This window comes from Suillus plorans (assembly GCF_016647745.1).
Source record: "Suillus plorans strain S12 chromosome Unknown HD556scaffold_67, whole genome shotgun sequence".
Taxonomy (NCBI): domain Eukaryota; kingdom Fungi; phylum Basidiomycota; class Agaricomycetes; order Boletales; family Suillaceae; genus Suillus; species Suillus plorans.
This window is the reverse complement of record NW_024537451.1, coordinates 261,723-279,046: the sequence shown is the minus strand read 5'-3', so window position 1 is coordinate 279,046 and position 17,324 is coordinate 261,723. Positions and strand designations below refer to the sequence as shown.

General features: G+C 48.6%; 7 protein-coding genes across 7 annotated transcripts; 3 read left to right on the top strand and 4 right to left on the bottom strand.

The window, feature by feature from the left end:
• Nucleotides 1-262: 262 nt before the first annotated feature.
• HD556DRAFT_1312003 (uncharacterized protein) lies at nucleotides 263-2,994 on the bottom strand (the record flags this gene model as incomplete). Its single annotated transcript, XM_041300603.1, has 7 exons — nucleotides 263-531; nucleotides 589-1,452; nucleotides 1,508-1,699; nucleotides 1,746-1,897; nucleotides 1,921-2,139; nucleotides 2,198-2,688; nucleotides 2,737-2,994. The coding sequence occupies 7 exons, from the start codon at nucleotides 2,992-2,994 to the stop codon at nucleotides 263-265; spliced, it is 2,445 nt and encodes an 814-aa protein (XP_041155799.1).
• Nucleotides 2,995-3,063: 69 nt separating this feature from the next.
• Nucleotides 3,064-3,288, bottom strand: HD556DRAFT_1245029 (uncharacterized protein; the record flags this gene model as incomplete). The annotated part of the gene is made up of 1 exon (XM_041298500.1): nucleotides 3,064-3,288. One exon carries the CDS (start codon nucleotides 3,286-3,288, stop codon nucleotides 3,064-3,066), a length of 225 nt encoding a protein of 74 aa, XP_041155798.1.
• Nucleotides 3,289-4,306: 1,018 nt separating this feature from the next.
• On the top strand, nucleotides 4,307-5,718 carry HD556DRAFT_1447808 (uncharacterized protein; the record flags this gene model as incomplete). The annotated part of the gene is made up of 4 exons (XM_041307341.1): nucleotides 4,307-4,339; nucleotides 4,395-4,983; nucleotides 5,041-5,199; nucleotides 5,252-5,718. 4 exons carry the CDS (start codon nucleotides 4,307-4,309, stop codon nucleotides 5,716-5,718), a joined length of 1,248 nt encoding a protein of 415 aa, XP_041155797.1.
• A 335-nt stretch (nucleotides 5,719-6,053) lies between these two features.
• On the bottom strand, nucleotides 6,054-7,678 carry HD556DRAFT_1447807 (uncharacterized protein; the record flags this gene model as incomplete). The annotated part of the gene is made up of 6 exons (XM_041307340.1): nucleotides 6,054-6,377; nucleotides 6,677-6,936; nucleotides 6,994-7,092; nucleotides 7,141-7,428; nucleotides 7,478-7,573; nucleotides 7,621-7,678. The coding sequence occupies 6 exons, from the start codon at nucleotides 7,676-7,678 to the stop codon at nucleotides 6,054-6,056; spliced, it is 1,125 nt and encodes a 374-aa protein (XP_041155796.1).
• Nucleotides 7,679-8,090: 412 nt separating this feature from the next.
• On the top strand, nucleotides 8,091-10,371 carry HD556DRAFT_1447806 (uncharacterized protein; the record flags this gene model as incomplete). The annotated part of the gene is made up of 8 exons (XM_041307339.1): nucleotides 8,091-8,228; nucleotides 8,278-8,455; nucleotides 8,506-8,873; nucleotides 8,922-8,969; nucleotides 9,021-9,044; nucleotides 9,093-9,212; nucleotides 9,262-9,553; nucleotides 9,605-10,371. The coding sequence occupies 8 exons, from the start codon at nucleotides 8,091-8,093 to the stop codon at nucleotides 10,369-10,371; spliced, it is 1,935 nt and encodes a 644-aa protein (XP_041155795.1).
• Nucleotides 10,372-11,453: 1,082 nt separating this feature from the next.
• HD556DRAFT_1496966 (uncharacterized protein) lies at nucleotides 11,454-13,439 on the bottom strand (the record flags this gene model as incomplete). Its single annotated transcript, XM_041308905.1, has 8 exons — nucleotides 11,454-11,566; nucleotides 11,632-11,734; nucleotides 11,783-11,965; nucleotides 12,013-12,145; nucleotides 12,216-12,511; nucleotides 12,683-12,829; nucleotides 12,890-13,245; nucleotides 13,307-13,439. 8 exons carry the CDS (start codon nucleotides 13,437-13,439, stop codon nucleotides 11,454-11,456), a joined length of 1,464 nt encoding a protein of 487 aa, XP_041155794.1.
• A 141-nt stretch (nucleotides 13,440-13,580) lies between these two features.
• On the top strand, nucleotides 13,581-16,871 carry HD556DRAFT_1434002 (uncharacterized protein; the record flags this gene model as incomplete). Its single annotated transcript, XM_041305285.1, has 6 exons — nucleotides 13,581-14,091; nucleotides 14,167-14,378; nucleotides 14,434-14,724; nucleotides 14,945-15,130; nucleotides 15,164-16,463; nucleotides 16,519-16,871. The coding sequence occupies 6 exons, from the start codon at nucleotides 13,581-13,583 to the stop codon at nucleotides 16,869-16,871; spliced, it is 2,853 nt and encodes a 950-aa protein (XP_041155793.1).
• Between the last annotated feature and the right edge of the window lie 453 nt (nucleotides 16,872-17,324).

The window sequence follows — 17,324 nt, the reverse complement described above, 5'->3', positions numbered from 1 at the left end:
ACTGAAGATGCCAAATGAAGGTGGCTTTGTAAGCCGGCGTTCGAGGGATGTGGTTTCGGTCGCAAGCCAGCCAGATCGCGGCGAATCGAGACGTAGCAAACTCTAGAACATTGGCAGCATCCCACGGAGTAAAGTCACTCAGTTCATATGCAATGTTAGGGAGTTGGACATGATGGTGGTAGTTAACATCAACACGGAAAAAACTTTTATGGGGATTGGCATTGTACTGATGACTAATCTAGCAGCTGCATGTGGACCCCGGTCACTCCGCAACCTCAGCCACCCCTTTTGTTCTCTCAAAGCTGTCTTCTGCATGCTGGGATAGTCGGAGATACATTTGAGCCTGGCGGGCTGCATAGCAGCGGTGCCCAATGATGTCCTTTGCATCGGCCTCCTGCATTTGGCGGACCCATTGTTGAGATTTATGCATAAAGAATGCAACCGTCCATGTCATTTCTCGACCGACCAGCAGTAGCTCCTCTTCCCAACGATTTCGCAGTGCCAATGTCCTGAGCCAATGGACATGGTAAACTATTTGGCAAGTAAATTACGACTATATAGGAAGAGGTAGGTCGGCGAAGTACATACATTCATTCATCCAGTCATTGCTGGTAGAATCCCCCTCGACGTCAATGGACCAAAACCAGGCTAATGTGCTATTTCTTTGACCACGGGCATTTGGGTCTGCCACCACGGTAGTGGCCTTGAGGTCGGCCTTCTCCAATAGCCAATACTTCATCAATAAGTCATCGGCACCGAGATTAATGAGCTGCTTCCGGCATTTTGCGTAGATCTGTGTGTTGAGGTTAAGAACTCTGTCAACTGAGTGCACACGAGCCCATGCTCTGGTCAACTGTGCTTGTGACTTTGCCGACTGAACCGTGGTGCGAAAGAGAACAGCCTTGTCGGCCAAGTTGACCCTCACAGCATGCAATGCATCGTTTGCTTGGCCCTCTCTTAAGGATATTTCTTGTAGCACAAGGTCGGAGACGCCCCACTCGGTGCACCTTTCGATGCTGATGTTTGACAGTAATGGAATCACCACGGTCTCGGGATTGAACTCCACCGATATATCACGTTGGTCTTCATCATCTGACCGATCGGGAGCCTCTGATGATGATCCGACGGAATCCAATTCTGTTGCGTCCAACATAACTGTCATACTGTCCAAATGGTTGCAGCTGTTGAATTCATTGCCAAGAAATGTCGGTGCGACCCTCACAAATTCATCTAGTTGACCTTGCAATCTGTCACGACGCCGGGCAATAGCCAGCTTCTGATTGTCAGTCGTCCGTTTCCCCAACTTGTTGACATTGATCAGGAGGGCTACTTGCACTTCCTCCAGTGTCATTCCACAGGCCAGCCAAGTTGCAGCACCCCGGTGAATCTCACCGGCGGGCCATTGTGCCTGACGGTTCAGTAGGTGCAACTCTTGCTGTTTTCTTGTTGGTGCTGTGCCACAAGGACATCAGCATATTCAATATACAAGAGTCCCATTGCAACGGACCTTTGGTCAACTGAACTTCATATATATCCATGGAGCTGGGATTATGAAGTCGGTCATCTTCAGCAGCAGTGGCCTCTGCTTCCCATTTGACAAGGGTGTCATCCTCGGCGGTCTCGCTCAACCGGTCAAATGCATGTCGGCTGTCTTGGACTCCCTGCACGGCCTCCTTAAATTTTCGGCAAAGGAATTTGCCTAAATGCATTTGAATTTGCTAGCTGGATAACATGATATTGCTCACTGATGCATATCATCTTCATAAAATTGCAATCATTCATCTGAAAGTCCAAACACTCCTTTCGGTGAGGGGTGGACATCCCTCTTGCCGACGGTGATATGATGTTCAAGGCGCCCACAGGGTCTCCATGATTTCGCTGTCGATTCTGGCGGCACCTGTTATGAAATTGGATGCATACCGCACATAGCATTTGTCTTGATGGCCGTGGACATGCCAGAGCCCAATGCCAGGAATAATCTCCATGCCCCATGGAAGGTCAAGATAGGGCGAGTCCTCAATCCGCTTGCTCAGATGCTTGTTGTATTGACAATTAATGTCATAGAAAGTCAATGCCCGATCAATACTATCGGTGTTATACCCCAGAGCTTGACACAGCGCGTAATCCATATTCATTTGCCTTTGACCGGCCAACTCATCAGTTCAACCTGGCTGATTTAGCAGTTGGAACGGCGAACCTTTCCCCCTTCTGAAAGTCCACCATTGAATGAGGGACAAAACACCCGTGTCTCGCGCAAGCACACCCTCCTATCCCTGTGGCTTCCAGCCGGTGGCGGGAAGCATTTGCTTGGTTGACCGCTCGGTGGTTATTACAGTCTGACCTTTGTACAATGTCCTGCGCCTGGGATAGATGCATTTTGTATCGGGTGTCGCTGACCATGAAGCCCAAGCTGTCAGTCAATGCCACTTCATCGGTCGGATTGGTGGGATGTAAATGCTCGGCCTTGAAATTGCCATCCATGACCAAAGATCTGGAATATAGCCATGCAGGGTCGGATCCATTTCTGTCTGACATACTGAGGTTTACACCGGGCTGAGGACATGCAGGACAGAAGAGTGCAAGCTCCCCTGCCTTCGGCTTTCGCTTCTCATGGCCAAACCCATGCCACTTGAGCTGCTTCACTTGTCTCCACTGCCTGCCGACCCTCATCAATTCTCTGTACCAGTCCTTTCGGCTATTGTGAGCAATGCAATGCAGAAAATCCACATCACTCACTGGAACCAGATGAGGGAACACGCTTGATGTGATTCTTCTTAATTTACTGTAGTAGTTCATTGCCGATGTCCCGCATTCCAGGTTGTCCAGCAGGAAGTCGTCCAACACCGCAAATGTAAATGCTGTCTTCGGCGAAGTAAAAGATGCAGGGAAGAGGCCGGTTTCAAATAGTTGCATGTCCGGGCTCAGTGCACCGGCGCACTGACAGAATCTGATCATCATGGAGTGGAGCCCGGACGTATCCACCACCATAGTCATCCGAGGATCATTAACCAATGGTATCCATGGGCCGTCTGTGAATTGGTCTCCTTCATCATCTGTGTCGCACTACTCATCGGTCAGTCTGGGGCAAGGCTCGCCTGCATGGCCAAGGTGGACTTCAAACCCAATCTTGGTCAAGGAAGTGTCTTCAAAGAATCCCCCAGTCCATTGACTGATCCGATGGAAAGGCATGCGGCTGTGAAACGTCCGACAGCAATGGGTACAGAAGAGCGGTTCACCCATGCAGCCATGACATCTGTAGACTCCATCCTTTGGACAGACAGAGCACATCCTGTTGGAAGGTGGACCCTCTCGCTGAAGGAGCAAGTCTAAGTAGTCCTCGGTCTTGTACTGCCACTCGCGCAGATAGTCATTTTGACTCTTGATATTTGGTGTCAGCACATGAGACAAGGCAAGTGAATGGTGAGCTTGCCATGGACTTGCGAAGACGAAAAGGCTTCAAGTTACATTCACCTAGGTCGTAGTGTTCATGGTCGCCCTCCTCATGAAGTGCTCTGGTAGATCGGTCCTTTGTAGGCGATTTTCTGGGGGATGAATGAACCGATGTTGTTTTGTTGTAACGTCGAGCTTTGACAAATCGTCCCATATCTCCTCTAGATGTTTGTTTGTTCTCCTATTGAACCAAAGAGGATGTCTTTGGAGGACTCCAGGCCTTTGGCTTTGACTTGACCATGGACGGAAGTAGTGCTGCATTTGTCAGGATGTGTTGTTTGGAATGAGATGCTTAGACTTTGGGACGGTTTAGTGCTTACATTCAACTGCCAAATGCAATGCCTAGTATGTAATAGTCACTTTGATCTCTCGGTAATCATTGGCATGGATATTCACGGCGCAATTCCAATGGCCGATAGTGATTTGTGTATATGATATGTCAAGAGCACTTCAGATCCTCCAATTTCATGCCACCCACCCACCTATGCATCTACACCACTCAATAAGTCTTGTAGTGATAGGGCTCACACTATTTGGCACAATCTAGCCCTTACGTTCACTTATGACATGGGTGTGTCACTTATGTGAATCATAACTCACATGAGCTTCCTTCCATTTTTCATTCCATCAACCACATCAACGCTCTCCTACACGTACATTTCCAGGTTCTTTACTCCAAGCTACCTACTGTGATATGCCTCGGACAAAGATAATCACCGGTGATCAGCCTCGGTTGAACGACCAAGAGACAACCACACTGCAGTCCCATGTTGAGGACTGGGAGAAGGCAAGTGGAACTGAGCAATGACAGATTTTCAAAGCGGCCACCAGAGAGGCAAAACTTTTTGCTCCAAAGATGGACAAAGAGCTCTTGAAGCAACGAAAAGAGGTAAGATTTTCGGCTTTGATCTCGGGTCATGCTGCATTACAGTCATCATGCACAGAGATACAGGCAGTGGTTCTACAATCACAAGAAACCCAAGGTTAATGCCAAAGTGCCGATGAAGCTGCAAAAGAAATGGACAGCCCGCCGAGTCATCGAAGAGGAGTGGAAGGCCAACATTCTTCAGCAAATATGTGAAGAAATCGAGGAGGAGACTGGGCAGAAGCCTGAGCAGAAAGAAGTCCTCAGAAGATATCAACCTACCATGACGGCAATCATGAAAGGGCTCAACGATGATGAGTTGGAGGAAGCCCGGGCAAAGGCCAACCAGTGGACAAATCAAGCGCCTGACCCTGTAGTCCAGGCCAAGACAGCTAAGAAGAAGGGCGAAAAAATGATCAAGCACTTCGCCAAAGAGATGTTTACTCAGGCCGGTATGAGACTCTTTGTATTGGGATCCTGGAAAGACGAGAAGGGCGCCCTGCTTACATCTGGGCAAGTTGATATGCTCGGTTGGTCGGTCATTGTGCTTACATGGTTTGGCAGGTTTGACTTCAATGAACACCTCGGAAGAGGATCCAGCTTCATGAAATGCAAGGACTGGCAGGTCATCTTACCGGCATGGGAAGATTTTATCGGTGATGAATTCGGTAAGTCTCAAGACCATCTGAGAGGCGCTTCATATAATTCATGTTGCCTCCACCAAGACCAGGACGGCACACTGTTGGGAGGCACTCGCCGAGTCCCCAAGCCTCATTACGAGTTCGACCTGGACCGTATGGATTTGCCGATATTGCCTGATATTAAGGGTGTCTCGCTTGAAGTCAAGAAGGCAATGATTCGGTCATTCCTCACCATTCATTACAGTAAGCCGTATGATAGAAGACCTGTGCCATTATCTGACACCCGCCGCCATAGGAATATGTTGCGGAAAACGGAAGGTCCCAGTGCCATGGAGTGACATAATGAAGGGGCAGTCACGGTTCATCTCCAGCACATACCTGCCAAATGATATCAAGATCACAGACCCATCCAAAATGCAACGGAATGAAGCCAATGCCTTGTTGGAATGTTGGTTGGACCGACAAGACCACCAGGTTGGACTAACGTTAAAGTTCAAAGTGTGGATTGACGACAAGGGCAAGATGCATTCACCAGTCGGCGAAGGGTCTGATGGGTCTGATGGTGATGCTGATGATGAGGACTTATGGCCCAGGCCAACTGCAAAGTCATCGGCCAGACTTCCAAAAAGGCCGCCGAGGTTCATCAAACGGGCTCATATCAGTTCTGCCGATGAAGACTCTAACAACACCGATGCCTCCGACCGTGTGGAGAAAGATGCAATTACCACACACAGTGACCAGGTGGGGCGCGAGTCAGAGTAAGATGACAGACCACGACCGAAGAGCTTGCGTAAGAGAGCTACAATTGAGCCTGCCATCATCTCACTGCCAACAGACTTCGCACAAATGGGCCGACCAGTGGTAGAGTTGGTCAGGAAAGTTACTCATAACAGACAAGCCACTACTGCAGGCAGGACCGGCATGCTCATCGAACAGGTGACCGAGGGATCAGCCGATGAAAGTGGTGGCAACACTGCACCCAAAGCTGGCTATGACGCAAGTGGTGCTCATCATCGTGGCCAGCACATTCGTAGCTTCGGCCCACATTCAACTCGTCGGGGTATGGAACATCTTCTGGCAACACCAGCGGCAAATGACTAGTCGACCAAGAAGACCAAGGCAACTAGGAATATATCGCCCGCGGTAAATGACGGGTTGCCGAAGAAATCATTTGCCACCAGAGACAGGTCACCGGCGGTGAATGACCGGTTGCCCTCGCCCGCGGTAAATGACTGGTTGCCGAAGAAATCACTTGCCGCCAGAGACAGGTCACCGGCGGTGAATGACCGGTCGCCCAAAAAGACCAAGGCTACCAGATCGGCGGCTTGCTCGCTCTCTGATGCACCAGCCAGGAGTACAAGGAGTAAGATTGACAACAGGCTTGGCGCCCAAATTCGACAAAAGCCCAAGAGATATGCCGACTATGTGTAGTTGTCAGCGGTCTCACATGTCATGTGGCTTGTTCCATTCTCCTCGGTCTTCAACGAGTTTGGTATTTAGATGGTATTTAAACACATGATATATACATTGTTATCTCCACTCAATCTTCTACACTACTGAATTGGAGACTGTCCCCGGCCCATTTTCCTCATTGCTAGTAGCAATATATGCAGGGGATCATCAATCTCGCGGTGCATGTTCATCAGATGTTCAATTTTCGCGACATCAGCGCTGGCTGTCACAAATTGGTTACGGGCATCCTGGTAATCAGAAATCAAACCCTGGTTGGCATCCAAGAGATCTCTGCAATGTTGCCCTCGGTCATCTCCTGTAACATGGCGATCCTTGACATGAGTTCGATGATGAGAAGACACATAGACCTACTCATCGCAGCATCAATATTTTCCAGCCTCAAATTGGCTCGGCGCAGCAATTCTTCGCCTGCCTCGACTGTCTGACTTGGCGAGCCATCACTCGGTGCTGGAGATGTGGTCGGCGATATATTTTCAAAACACATGTCATATGATGCCTGAGTGTCCGCTGTTGGATTTGATTGTCAGTGTCTGTGACTTACATTCAGAAACCATTTGAACCCACCTGCGTTGACCAAGTCAATCACCGGTGCAGCAATCAAACCACTTTCAACGTGATCATCTCCTGCCATTGGTGAAACGCCCCAGCACATGTCAAAATCGCCTAAGTAATATTTAGTCACAGTCGTCAGTGCTAATAACCAATGCTCACCTATATATCCCACTGCTTCTGCAGATGCACAGTCATTCCAACACATATCGTATTGACCGGCTCCGCCGGGTATTGTGATATCCATGGTCTTATTCTTTCTGGTGTCCGTAACATCGATGGTCTCATTTTCTCCGGTGTCCGGCTGGAGGATCGGCGCCAAATCGATCGTCGGTAGACCTTCCTCGCCATTCCAACATAGATCATATTCACCTGCTTTCAGTGGTATGGCCGCTTCCGCCGGATCGGTCGGCGCCGGAGTTACCTCAGTGTCCCAACACATGTCAAACGCTAATCACTTCGTTAGATGTCTAAAATATTCTAAAGGGACTCGAGTTACCTTGGCTTCGCATGTGCGGTTCAGCTGATGGAGTTTTATTCGGTCTTTCCACCGTCGGCATTGGATCATCCTCGAAATTCCAGCACATGTCAAATACTAACGTTGTCAACAACCACTAAAGATCAATTTAACATGAAACTTACTTTCAGTACCAGCATGTTGGGTGGGAAGTGCTTCGGTTTGTGTCTGCCAGGATGGCATAGTTGAAAGTAAATAGTTTGTTAGTTCATATCGCCTGGATATATTCAATTGCTCAGGGCTAATGTGAGTTTGATGGTGTTTCGGGCCGTTTTGAGGGGAGGGAGTTGTGCACAACTTTGGTGGCACCCACTGGTCCCAAGTGACGAAAAAATTGCAGTTGGTTTTGATGTGGTCGTCCTGTAGCCTTCGAGCATTGTCAACCAAATTCTCGTGGGGACCCATAGAGGTCTTTGGGAACTTACACTCTGCAGTTGGTAAACAATGAAGAAGTCCGAACGTTGCTGCCGCACTTCGGCCATTTCCGTACTTCGGCCATTTCTGGCGGTCTTACAATGTGGTGCCCTTTGTCGCATTTTCTCATTCCTCACTCACATTCAACATCGTCGCCGTCACCTCGCGTCAATTCTGAACCATGCCGTCACAACACGAATCCGATCTTGCTTTGGCGCTTGCCGACAAATCTCTGCGCGATTCGCTTAGCCGAATCACACACTGGGCAGCTGATGGCCGGGAAGTGATGGATCAGGCGCATGAGATAGCGCGGCAGCTGGTGTGTCTTTTTTCACTCTCATTATTATGTACCTACTCACCATGCACAGTCTCAAGCGCTGCAGCAGCATGGCAGGACGTGCTCGGTCATCTCGCTGTTCCTCCTTTCTGCAGCCGCTGAAATCCGGGCGACCATGAATCAAGGTCTTGTCCCCCAATGGGATCGTGTGTGCCATAACGATTATCGTATGGAGTCACATCCGTTCTTCCCAAAGACTGCTGGATATCGTGAGTCGGCATTCTTTTCATTTCAAATGGGTGCGCTAATACCATCACAGAACACACAGCTGCTGCACCGGTGCCTGCGCCTGCACCGGCGCATGCACCTGCACATGTGCCTAATCCGGCACCTGATCTGGAACCTGCAGTTGCACCGGCACCGGCACCAGAACCAGCCCCCACAAGGCTGTCTGTTCCGCCGATCGCCTCACTCCCTCGCATTGGTCATTCTCAACAGCCCGTTGTTCCTAGCACCATTACTGACAAGGGCAAACGGTCTGACCGGGGGGCTCGTAGAATTAGAGAAGACAGCCCTGACGTCAAGTCGGGCAGGAAGAAGCAAAAGGTGTTGAAACATCTGTCAAAGGCTATCATCTCCGACACCGAGGATGAGGACAGGCGGCCAACAGGCACCATCATAGTCAAGGTATGTTTTCCTTTGACCATTTTCAACTAACCACTTACATGAGATTAGCGGGCCAAGGTTGCTGAATCTTCCGGTGTAGTGCCGGTCAAATCACAGGTAAGCATGGCAGTAATGCCAGTGTCTATATCATCACTGAGGACTTTGCAGGGTACGACGAAACACGTCAAGCAGGTGAGATTTACCTCATCCTGTCAATCTGTCGACCTCAAGACTCTTCAGCCGGCCGCCGAACCAAAGATTGGCCGAGCCCAGCAAAAGGGCAAAGGAAAGGAAAAGGCTGTTGACATCGCTGGGCCTATCAGAGGGCGCCGGCCACTGAGGGCCAATGATGAGGAGGAGGTCAGTGAGGCAAGTTGATTTCGGTGACAGAGTACTAACTTGTTCACAGTACACTCCACCATGCGACAGATGCATCGGGGAATCTTGCCTTGTTGTGGTCGGCAGGAAGGGGCAGGCCATCAAGTCCTGCGCCAAGTGCCATTTTATGAAGGTACGGTGTGAGCGACCGATGTCGGTCGATACCCGCGGCCCTGCAACAATGCGGGCTCCAAAGTCACATCCTCGGCCAAAGGCCGCACCGGCCTCCAAGTCCAAGGCCCAATCCAGGACCACCAGAGCAACCTTGCGCGCACGTCCACCGACTCCCATGGTGGAATCTGAGGATTCTGTTGAGGATCCCGGTAGGTAATTTTGTTTTTTTTGCCATGACACGCTCTAACTCACCTTCGCAGAGGTGTCTGTCGCCAGCCACGATGATGCCGATATGGATCTTGTTACCGACGCCGAGCAGCACACTGACATTCCTACTGAGATGTCGGCTGAGGCCGCTGATCAAATCATGGTTGACCAGCCTGGAGCCATTGCTTCTGCGGACGACTTCCCCCACGACCATTGGCTGGAGAACACTGACGATTTGCCCGTCCCTCATGTCCCACCAACTCGTGTCGCCGATGCTGTTTCCCTTCCTTCGGCGCCGCCAGCACCTACCATCCTCGAACGTGTGCTCGCCCTAACGGCTCAAGTCAATGCCATGCAAACGGCCGACGACAATGCCCTTGCTAGGGTGAATGTGATGGAGCACGATTTTGACGCTCGCATCTCCTCGATGCGTGCCGAGCTTTCCGCCGTGCAGCTTGATGTCGGCACCACCGTGACATTGGTGAATGGACTTGTCGGTCTTGTTGAGAAGCTTCGGCAGGAGCGGGTCCTTGCCAATCCATCGTTCCCACCACCGATGGTGAGCCATGGCAATGATTCCACTGCCACCGCATTCGGCATGAGGTACTTGAACGGCGTGTTTGGTCCTTCCATTGCTCCTATCCTCCTTTCTGTTGGCGTCGGTCAAACCTCAGCTTCCCGCTCTTTCGGTTGTCCTGACATGCAGGGCAGCACTTCCATCTCTGGAAATTTGTCTTCGGCGTCAGCACATGCCGGTCCCTCGTCAGCTCCTGCTCCAGGTGGATCACATTTTCCTTCGGCCGCACACTCCCCCCCCTGATCACTCAGTTGATTACATAGTTGTACTGTAGATCACTTGTCCGTCGGCGAATTACATCTACATATCACTTGGTTTTGAATTGAATAGTTCTGATGTGAATCCTATTGTACATTGACTCCTGTGTCATTTAAATGTCAGCCCAGTTGATCTTGATGTGTTTCAGTGCCCGTGGCAGAGTATACTTCTGTCTGTTCAGATTTGATTTATGAATACTTCTTGCCTCCTGGCCTGTCAGCATAAATTATATTGGTCTTATTGATTTGGCACAATAAAATTATACTGCATGTGCCCAATCGATTGTTCTATATAATTTTGTCATGATATTGGCACAACCATTGCAGTTTCTGCCGATTTATCGTACATTATATATGACCGAGATTAGCTTGACCGACCGAGGTGTTTCTAGCAAACACATAATAGCAGCTAGTCCATAAAAAACCTATTGACCGACTAATTTCACAAGTCCATCATGCATGCTCGTCCATAAATACCTACATATTGACCAACTGGCTCATCCATGATATTTGACCGAGTGCCTTTTGACCGAGGCAGTTCTGCCAGGTGTATTGTGGGAGCTGTTCGGTGAACACCGACCCATTGACCGACCCATGTCCATGATTGTTCTATATACTTAGACTCTCGCCCTATCTGTGTATATCAGTACCACCACCCACTCGGCCCGCTTGTTCGTATCAGGCACATACTTTATACACTACCTACCAAAGTCAATAGAACAGTCTGCACTGGTATACTACACTACACAGTACTATGGGCCCACTGTTTGTATCAGCTAAACACTTCCATTGGCCCACCTGTATTTAACACAGTAATACATTTACATCAGGGAAATCGGTGATTCCTAATTTGACACAATATCACCAAATTCTCGCGGATTGTCGAGGATTCGATACATTCCATTGATATGACTAATTTTTTTAATCCCCCTCCCAATTGTAGACAATTCACCCTAATTACTACCAATACCAAAGCGTAAATTAGACAATAGATCCAATTCAAACATCGCAAAAACAATCAAATTCAGGTGAATCCTAGTCAATTTTACTACTAGCGCTCATCACCTACTACTCCTCCGACTCTGGCATTGCATCAATGTCAAGGAACATCAATGCCTCGTCCGTCTCGAGATCGCACACGATCAGTAAAATAACGAGAAAATCAATTGAACGAGCACATACTAGACAGTTTTATAGACAGAATGCATCAGTACATGGTACTTGCGCTCACTAGTGTCAAAGATACCATTCAGGATACCTACGAGTGTTTTGTAGATCCCGCTATATAATTCACAATTAAAATCACGGTCGTATTTTTCGGATGAATATTGCATGATGACGCTGCGCACCTAGACAGCAATAAGTAACTCGCTCAGGGAGTCCTAAATCGAACTCACTGCTGTTCCTGCGAGAGCAACCATAGCAACTGGAAGCTCCCTCTCGTCCAGACGATCCTCGACAGTCGACACCAATTTCTCGTGAAATTTAACTCCAACGCTCGCATCGTCAACAAAAAAGGCCTCCGCTATGGTGTCCAGGATGGCAGGTGCCTGGTACGACTTGCTTCGAATCGGTTCGTCCTACACACATCAGTTGATAGTATGAATCAATCAATTAGCACACATACCTTACTGTTGACAGGATACATGAACATATTTTTTTTCAAGAGGTCAGCAACCTTCATGTCAGCGCCTTTGATGAGACCGTAGTGACTCGCTACATGCGCTTGAGCCACTTTTCGCACATTGTTCCGGAAATGGCTGATATGACCTTCGGGCTTATGAAAAGTTGTTAGAATGTGAAGCATTAAGTGTCAGTTCGAAGACGTACCACTGAAGCCAATCGTCGGTGCACGCGAGCAAAATGTCTCCCGTAATCTTCCGCCGATGCTCCAAGTCAGGATACGCATTTTCGAACACGAGGTACTCAAGGATGCGGGTGATAGAAGCGCGCAGCATGTTCTGCATATGGGCCTGCTGATCTGTTAGGTTAACCTTGCCTGATGTACTATAAATAATCCAGCTGCTCAGAGGCCAATCCTCCTCGCGCGTTCGCACAAGTTTCGGATTTGAGGCAGTCACAAGTGTATCACTCATGTCTTCAGTACTATCCCGCCAAGTCGGTTTCTATCAACCATGAAACTAGCAGTCAGCGCCGTCTGAAAAGAAACAAAAAAACATGAACTCCCCTCCTGCTCTTGTTTCTCCTGGCGTTTGCTTCGAACTCCTTCGGTCAAAGTGTTCTGCAACCTACCTTAGTACATACAATAAGCAAACAGAGTAAGAATAGGACAATACCTTATGTTTAATCGTTTTTTTTGACTTGTCTGGTGCCGGTGTGCGGTAGTGAGTCTTTTGCGTGGCCTTCATGTCATCGTCTCTATCAGAGACAGCTGCGCGAGTTGTGCGAGGCTCATCCGAGTCGTCATCAGTGTCACTTGTGCCCTTACTAAGATGAGAACCTCACAATTCAGAGCCAGTGCTCTTGGACCGTGCACGATTTACAAATTGAGGTCGCTTGACATGAGATGAAATCAGCAGAGCAGACACTTCCAACCATAATGAAAAACTTATTTCAAGATCCAGTACTTCTTTCAGTTTCTTTTTGTCCGCCTTGAGGGATTTGAGATCATCATCGGATGCATCTAAATTGTCGTCCGAGTCGTCACCGGTGCCATGCTTGTTGGAGTCGCCACTTAATGCAGCAATGTCGTTGTCTGAGTCGAACAGTTCAGACGCAGACACGACCTTGGTGTTGGACTTCGCGTCAGATGTCACGATTCGAGGCATCTTGATGTGTTCTGATTCGGCATTGTTGGATGCAGCACGTTTCCGATTAGTACTCTTTTCTGCCATCCAAACTAAATAAGTGGGTCAGCGCACACCAACAGTAATGATTGCAAGGCACAACGAACAACGGACCTTGATTCTTGTAGGCAGTAGATTTGGCCTGTCGTACAGGCCGGCCATCCGATGTTGCAGGACTCGGAGCTGCAGCTTTTTGCAAGTTGGCTGCAGCTTTCTCATTGGGAGTGGGTCCTTTGGTTTTCGCCATCACAGTAGAGTAGAGGAAGAGAACTGATCGATCGAATCGATTTGCAAAAAAAAAAAAAAAAGTCACAAATCCGGCAGACGCCGTTAACACAAACTCACCAAGTCAATCCGGTTCCAAAGTTTCATAGGCCAATCTACTATCATGCCTACTTGCGATGGATGTGAGCATCTCTTCACTAAAAATGGTTATTCTCGCCACCTAGCTCAATCTCAGAATCCTGCTTGCATCATCATATACGAGCAGATGCAAAACTACGTACCTTCGGCACCAAATCTACATTTCGAGTCACATCCTCCGAGTCCAACGACTGCAAAGGTATCCGAAGTACAACACCGATCTGATGGCGCAGTCTATGAGCATGAATTAGACAACTTCGAAAACCCACCTCCTAATATATTTGAGGGCGACTACTTTAACACTGCAGCCGAGGACCTGGAATGGCCTGAGGATGATGCTGAAGAAGACGCTGAAGGTGATGGTTTGGAATCAGAGGAAGAGGATATGGAGGCTGAAGGAGCTGTAGCTGAGCAAGAACGAGACTGGGAGCCTCCTGTTGCAGAGCAGACCATCGAAGATCAGGATTTGCCTATGGAGGAAGATAGCACGCACATCACAGACACATCTTCCGGCACTCACGGCACTGATCAAAATCGTGCTCGCCGGCACGATGCAGAAGCCCCACTATTTTAACGACCACATATTGTTAAGTTCCCTCTTCACAATGCAGGAGCTACCCAGGACTTGGAGGATTCAGACTCGGACCCAGATGAAGGATGTCATCAGAGTGGCTACCGTCACTATCATCAGCAGGTGTCCTCTGGCGAGGAGGATGGAATTTGGGCACCTTTTACATCTCAAATCGACTATGAGGTTGCGCACTGGGCCAAGACACAAGGCCCTGGTTCTACATCATTCTCGGACCTTCTTGAAATCGAAGGAGTGAGTATAACTATGGAATGATATTTAGTTCGAGAGGGATACTCACTGTAGCCAGGTGTGCGAGAAGCTAGGGTTGTCATACAAGAACTCCCGCAAACTAAACAAAATAATTGATACAAAGATACCTGCACGCCGGCCTCGCTTCCAGCACAAGGAGATTTTGGTGGCGGGTGAAGCTTTCGATGTGTACTGTCAAGATATCATCGACTGTGTCAAAGCGCTTTATAAAGACCCAGAGTTTGCACCTTACCTTGTATTTGTCCCAGAGCGGCACTATACAGATCAAGACGAGACGCAAAGGCTGTACCACGATCTACATACTGGTAAATGGTGGTGGAATACACAGGTAACGGACTAAGTTAGCCTTGTTTACTTACCGCTAACTCGGAGTTTATTAATAGAAGCACCTTGAGAAAGAGAAACCGGGCGCCACCGTTATACCAATCTTGTTGTCATCTGACAAAATGCAAGTAACGATGTTTCGGAATAAAGCTGCCTACCCCTTGTACATGACTATTGGAAACTTGCCCAAGGAGATCCGTCGACGTCCCTCTCGCAGTGCTCAGATACACCTCGCCTATCTGCCCACCACCAAGTTAGAACATATTACCAACAAATCAGCGAGATGCCGAAGTCTCGCGAATCTATTCCATGCCTGCATGCGCCATGTTGTTGAGCCACTGGTAGAGCCAGGTATCAATGGGATGGCAATCATGAGCGGAGACAGTGCGTTACGGCGTGGGCATCCTTTGGTTGCCTGTTACATTGGAGATTACCCTGAACAGCTCCTTGTCACAGGCATCAAGACTGGTGAATGTCCGAAGTGTGATATTCCATCAGACGAACTTGGCAGTAAGGATTTGCCTTTTCACACCCGCGATCTGGGTGACATTCTTGATGCACTCGCTCTTGTCGATGAAGACCCTTACAAGTTTACTAAGGCCTGTCGCAGTGCAGGAATCAAACCCCTCTATCATCCTTTCTGGGAAGACCTACCACATTGTAACATATTTCGTGCCATCACTCCCGACATCTTGCATCAACTGTACCAAGGACTCGTCAAGCACCTGATCTCATGGATCAAATCTGCATTCAGCGATGCAGAAATTGATGCGCGATGCAAACGCTTGCCTCCTAACCACAATGTGCGAGTCTTCATGAAAGGTATATCCATTCTCTCGCGAGTTAGTGGCACGGAGCACGAACAAATTTGCCGGTTCCTGCTGGGAATAATCATTGATATTGGCCTGCCAAATGGCGCATCACCACTCCAACTGGTCCGTGCTGTAAGAGGCCTGCTTGACTTCCTGTATCTTTCACGCTATCCTTGTCACTCACAACGAACCTTGGATCTTCTGGACGATGCGCTCAATCGCTTTCATGACAACAAGTCAATATTCGTGGATCTTGGTATCCGTTCGTCGTTCAATTTGCCTAAGCTCCACTCCTTTCGACACTATGTTTCAATGATTCAACACTTTGGAACGACCGACAACTACAATATCGAGTATACCGAATGGCTTCATATCGACCTCGCAAAGGATGCCTACTGCGCAACAAACCACAAAGATGAGTATATGCAGATGACCCTTTGGCTCGAGCGACGAGAAAAGATTCTTTGGCACCATCAATTCATTCAGTGGCGTCGTTCCTTAGCTTCCTCAAATCAGCACCAATCATTCAGTTATTCCCCGCCACACGTTGATCTTCTGTATTCCCGACAATACAAAGTCGCAAAGCACCCCTCTGCTAAACGAGTGACTTTCTCGGCACTTGCAGCCGAGTATGGTGCAGTGCATTTCCGTGCAGCCCTCGCACGTTTTGTAGTGCAGGTCACAGAGCCGGATCTGACTGCACGACAGCTCGAGGACATGGCCGTGGATGTGATACTCCCTTTTCAATCTGTGGCCGTGTTTCATAAAATCCGTTACAACATCATCAATGATGACGGAACACCGAACAACCTTACTGTCGACTCGATTGATGCTCGACCAGCCAGACACGACCGCCACCATAGGAACGTGCCTGCTAGGTTTGACACGGCACTTGTGAATTTGGGTATTGGTGGACCTTTGGGTGTGGAAGGTAGGTATGGGCCGTTTTTCAGTGGAATTGTACTAACAAGTCAACCCGCCATTAGGATACTGTGTAGCACAGGTCCGGGTTGTGTTTTCCCTTTCGGCGAAAGCAAAAATAGCAATGTTTCGCAACTTAAACGTCCCTGATCACCTCGCATATGTCGAATGGTTCACGCCATTTGCCAACAGACCACAGGCCAACCATGGCATGTATAAAGTTTCGCGGGCTTTTCGTGATGGTAAGAGGCAGGCGAGCATCGTGCCTGTCCGCAATATCCGACGTTCTATCCACTTGATGCCGAAGTTTGGACCTGTGGCTCCTCGGGAATGGACAACAAGCAATGTATTAGATAGGTGTAGCACATTTTTCGTTAATACCTTTACAGATAGAGATGCATATGTAACTTTGTTTTAGACGCACCGTGATGGGACTGACAGGTTTATTCTCACGGGTTTGGTCACATTGATGGACGAAAATTTCACAACACCGAGTCATCGATTCGTTCTTGTTTTGATCGTGCACTGCTATCTATCAACTTGTGTCTTATTATTATGGTGCGCAGATGCTAATGTCTGTACTACAAAAACTTTGACTTACATTGTTGCAGGAATCTGACAAAGAGAATTTAAAACCGGGGAAGCGGTGGGTTGTTTGGATGCTGTAATGATTGCTTCTTGGATGTAAAGCTGATGACTGTTTAGCCCACGCTCGCTTTCATTTGGGTTTAGCGTTGATGGGAACTCACCCATTAAGAAGTCGCCCGTCAAAAAGTAAGTCCGAGTCCGTTGATTGTCGGCAGTTACTCACTATAAGTACAAGGTCTAAGAAACCACTGACCCGCAGGATTCCAATTCCGGAGTTGGGGAT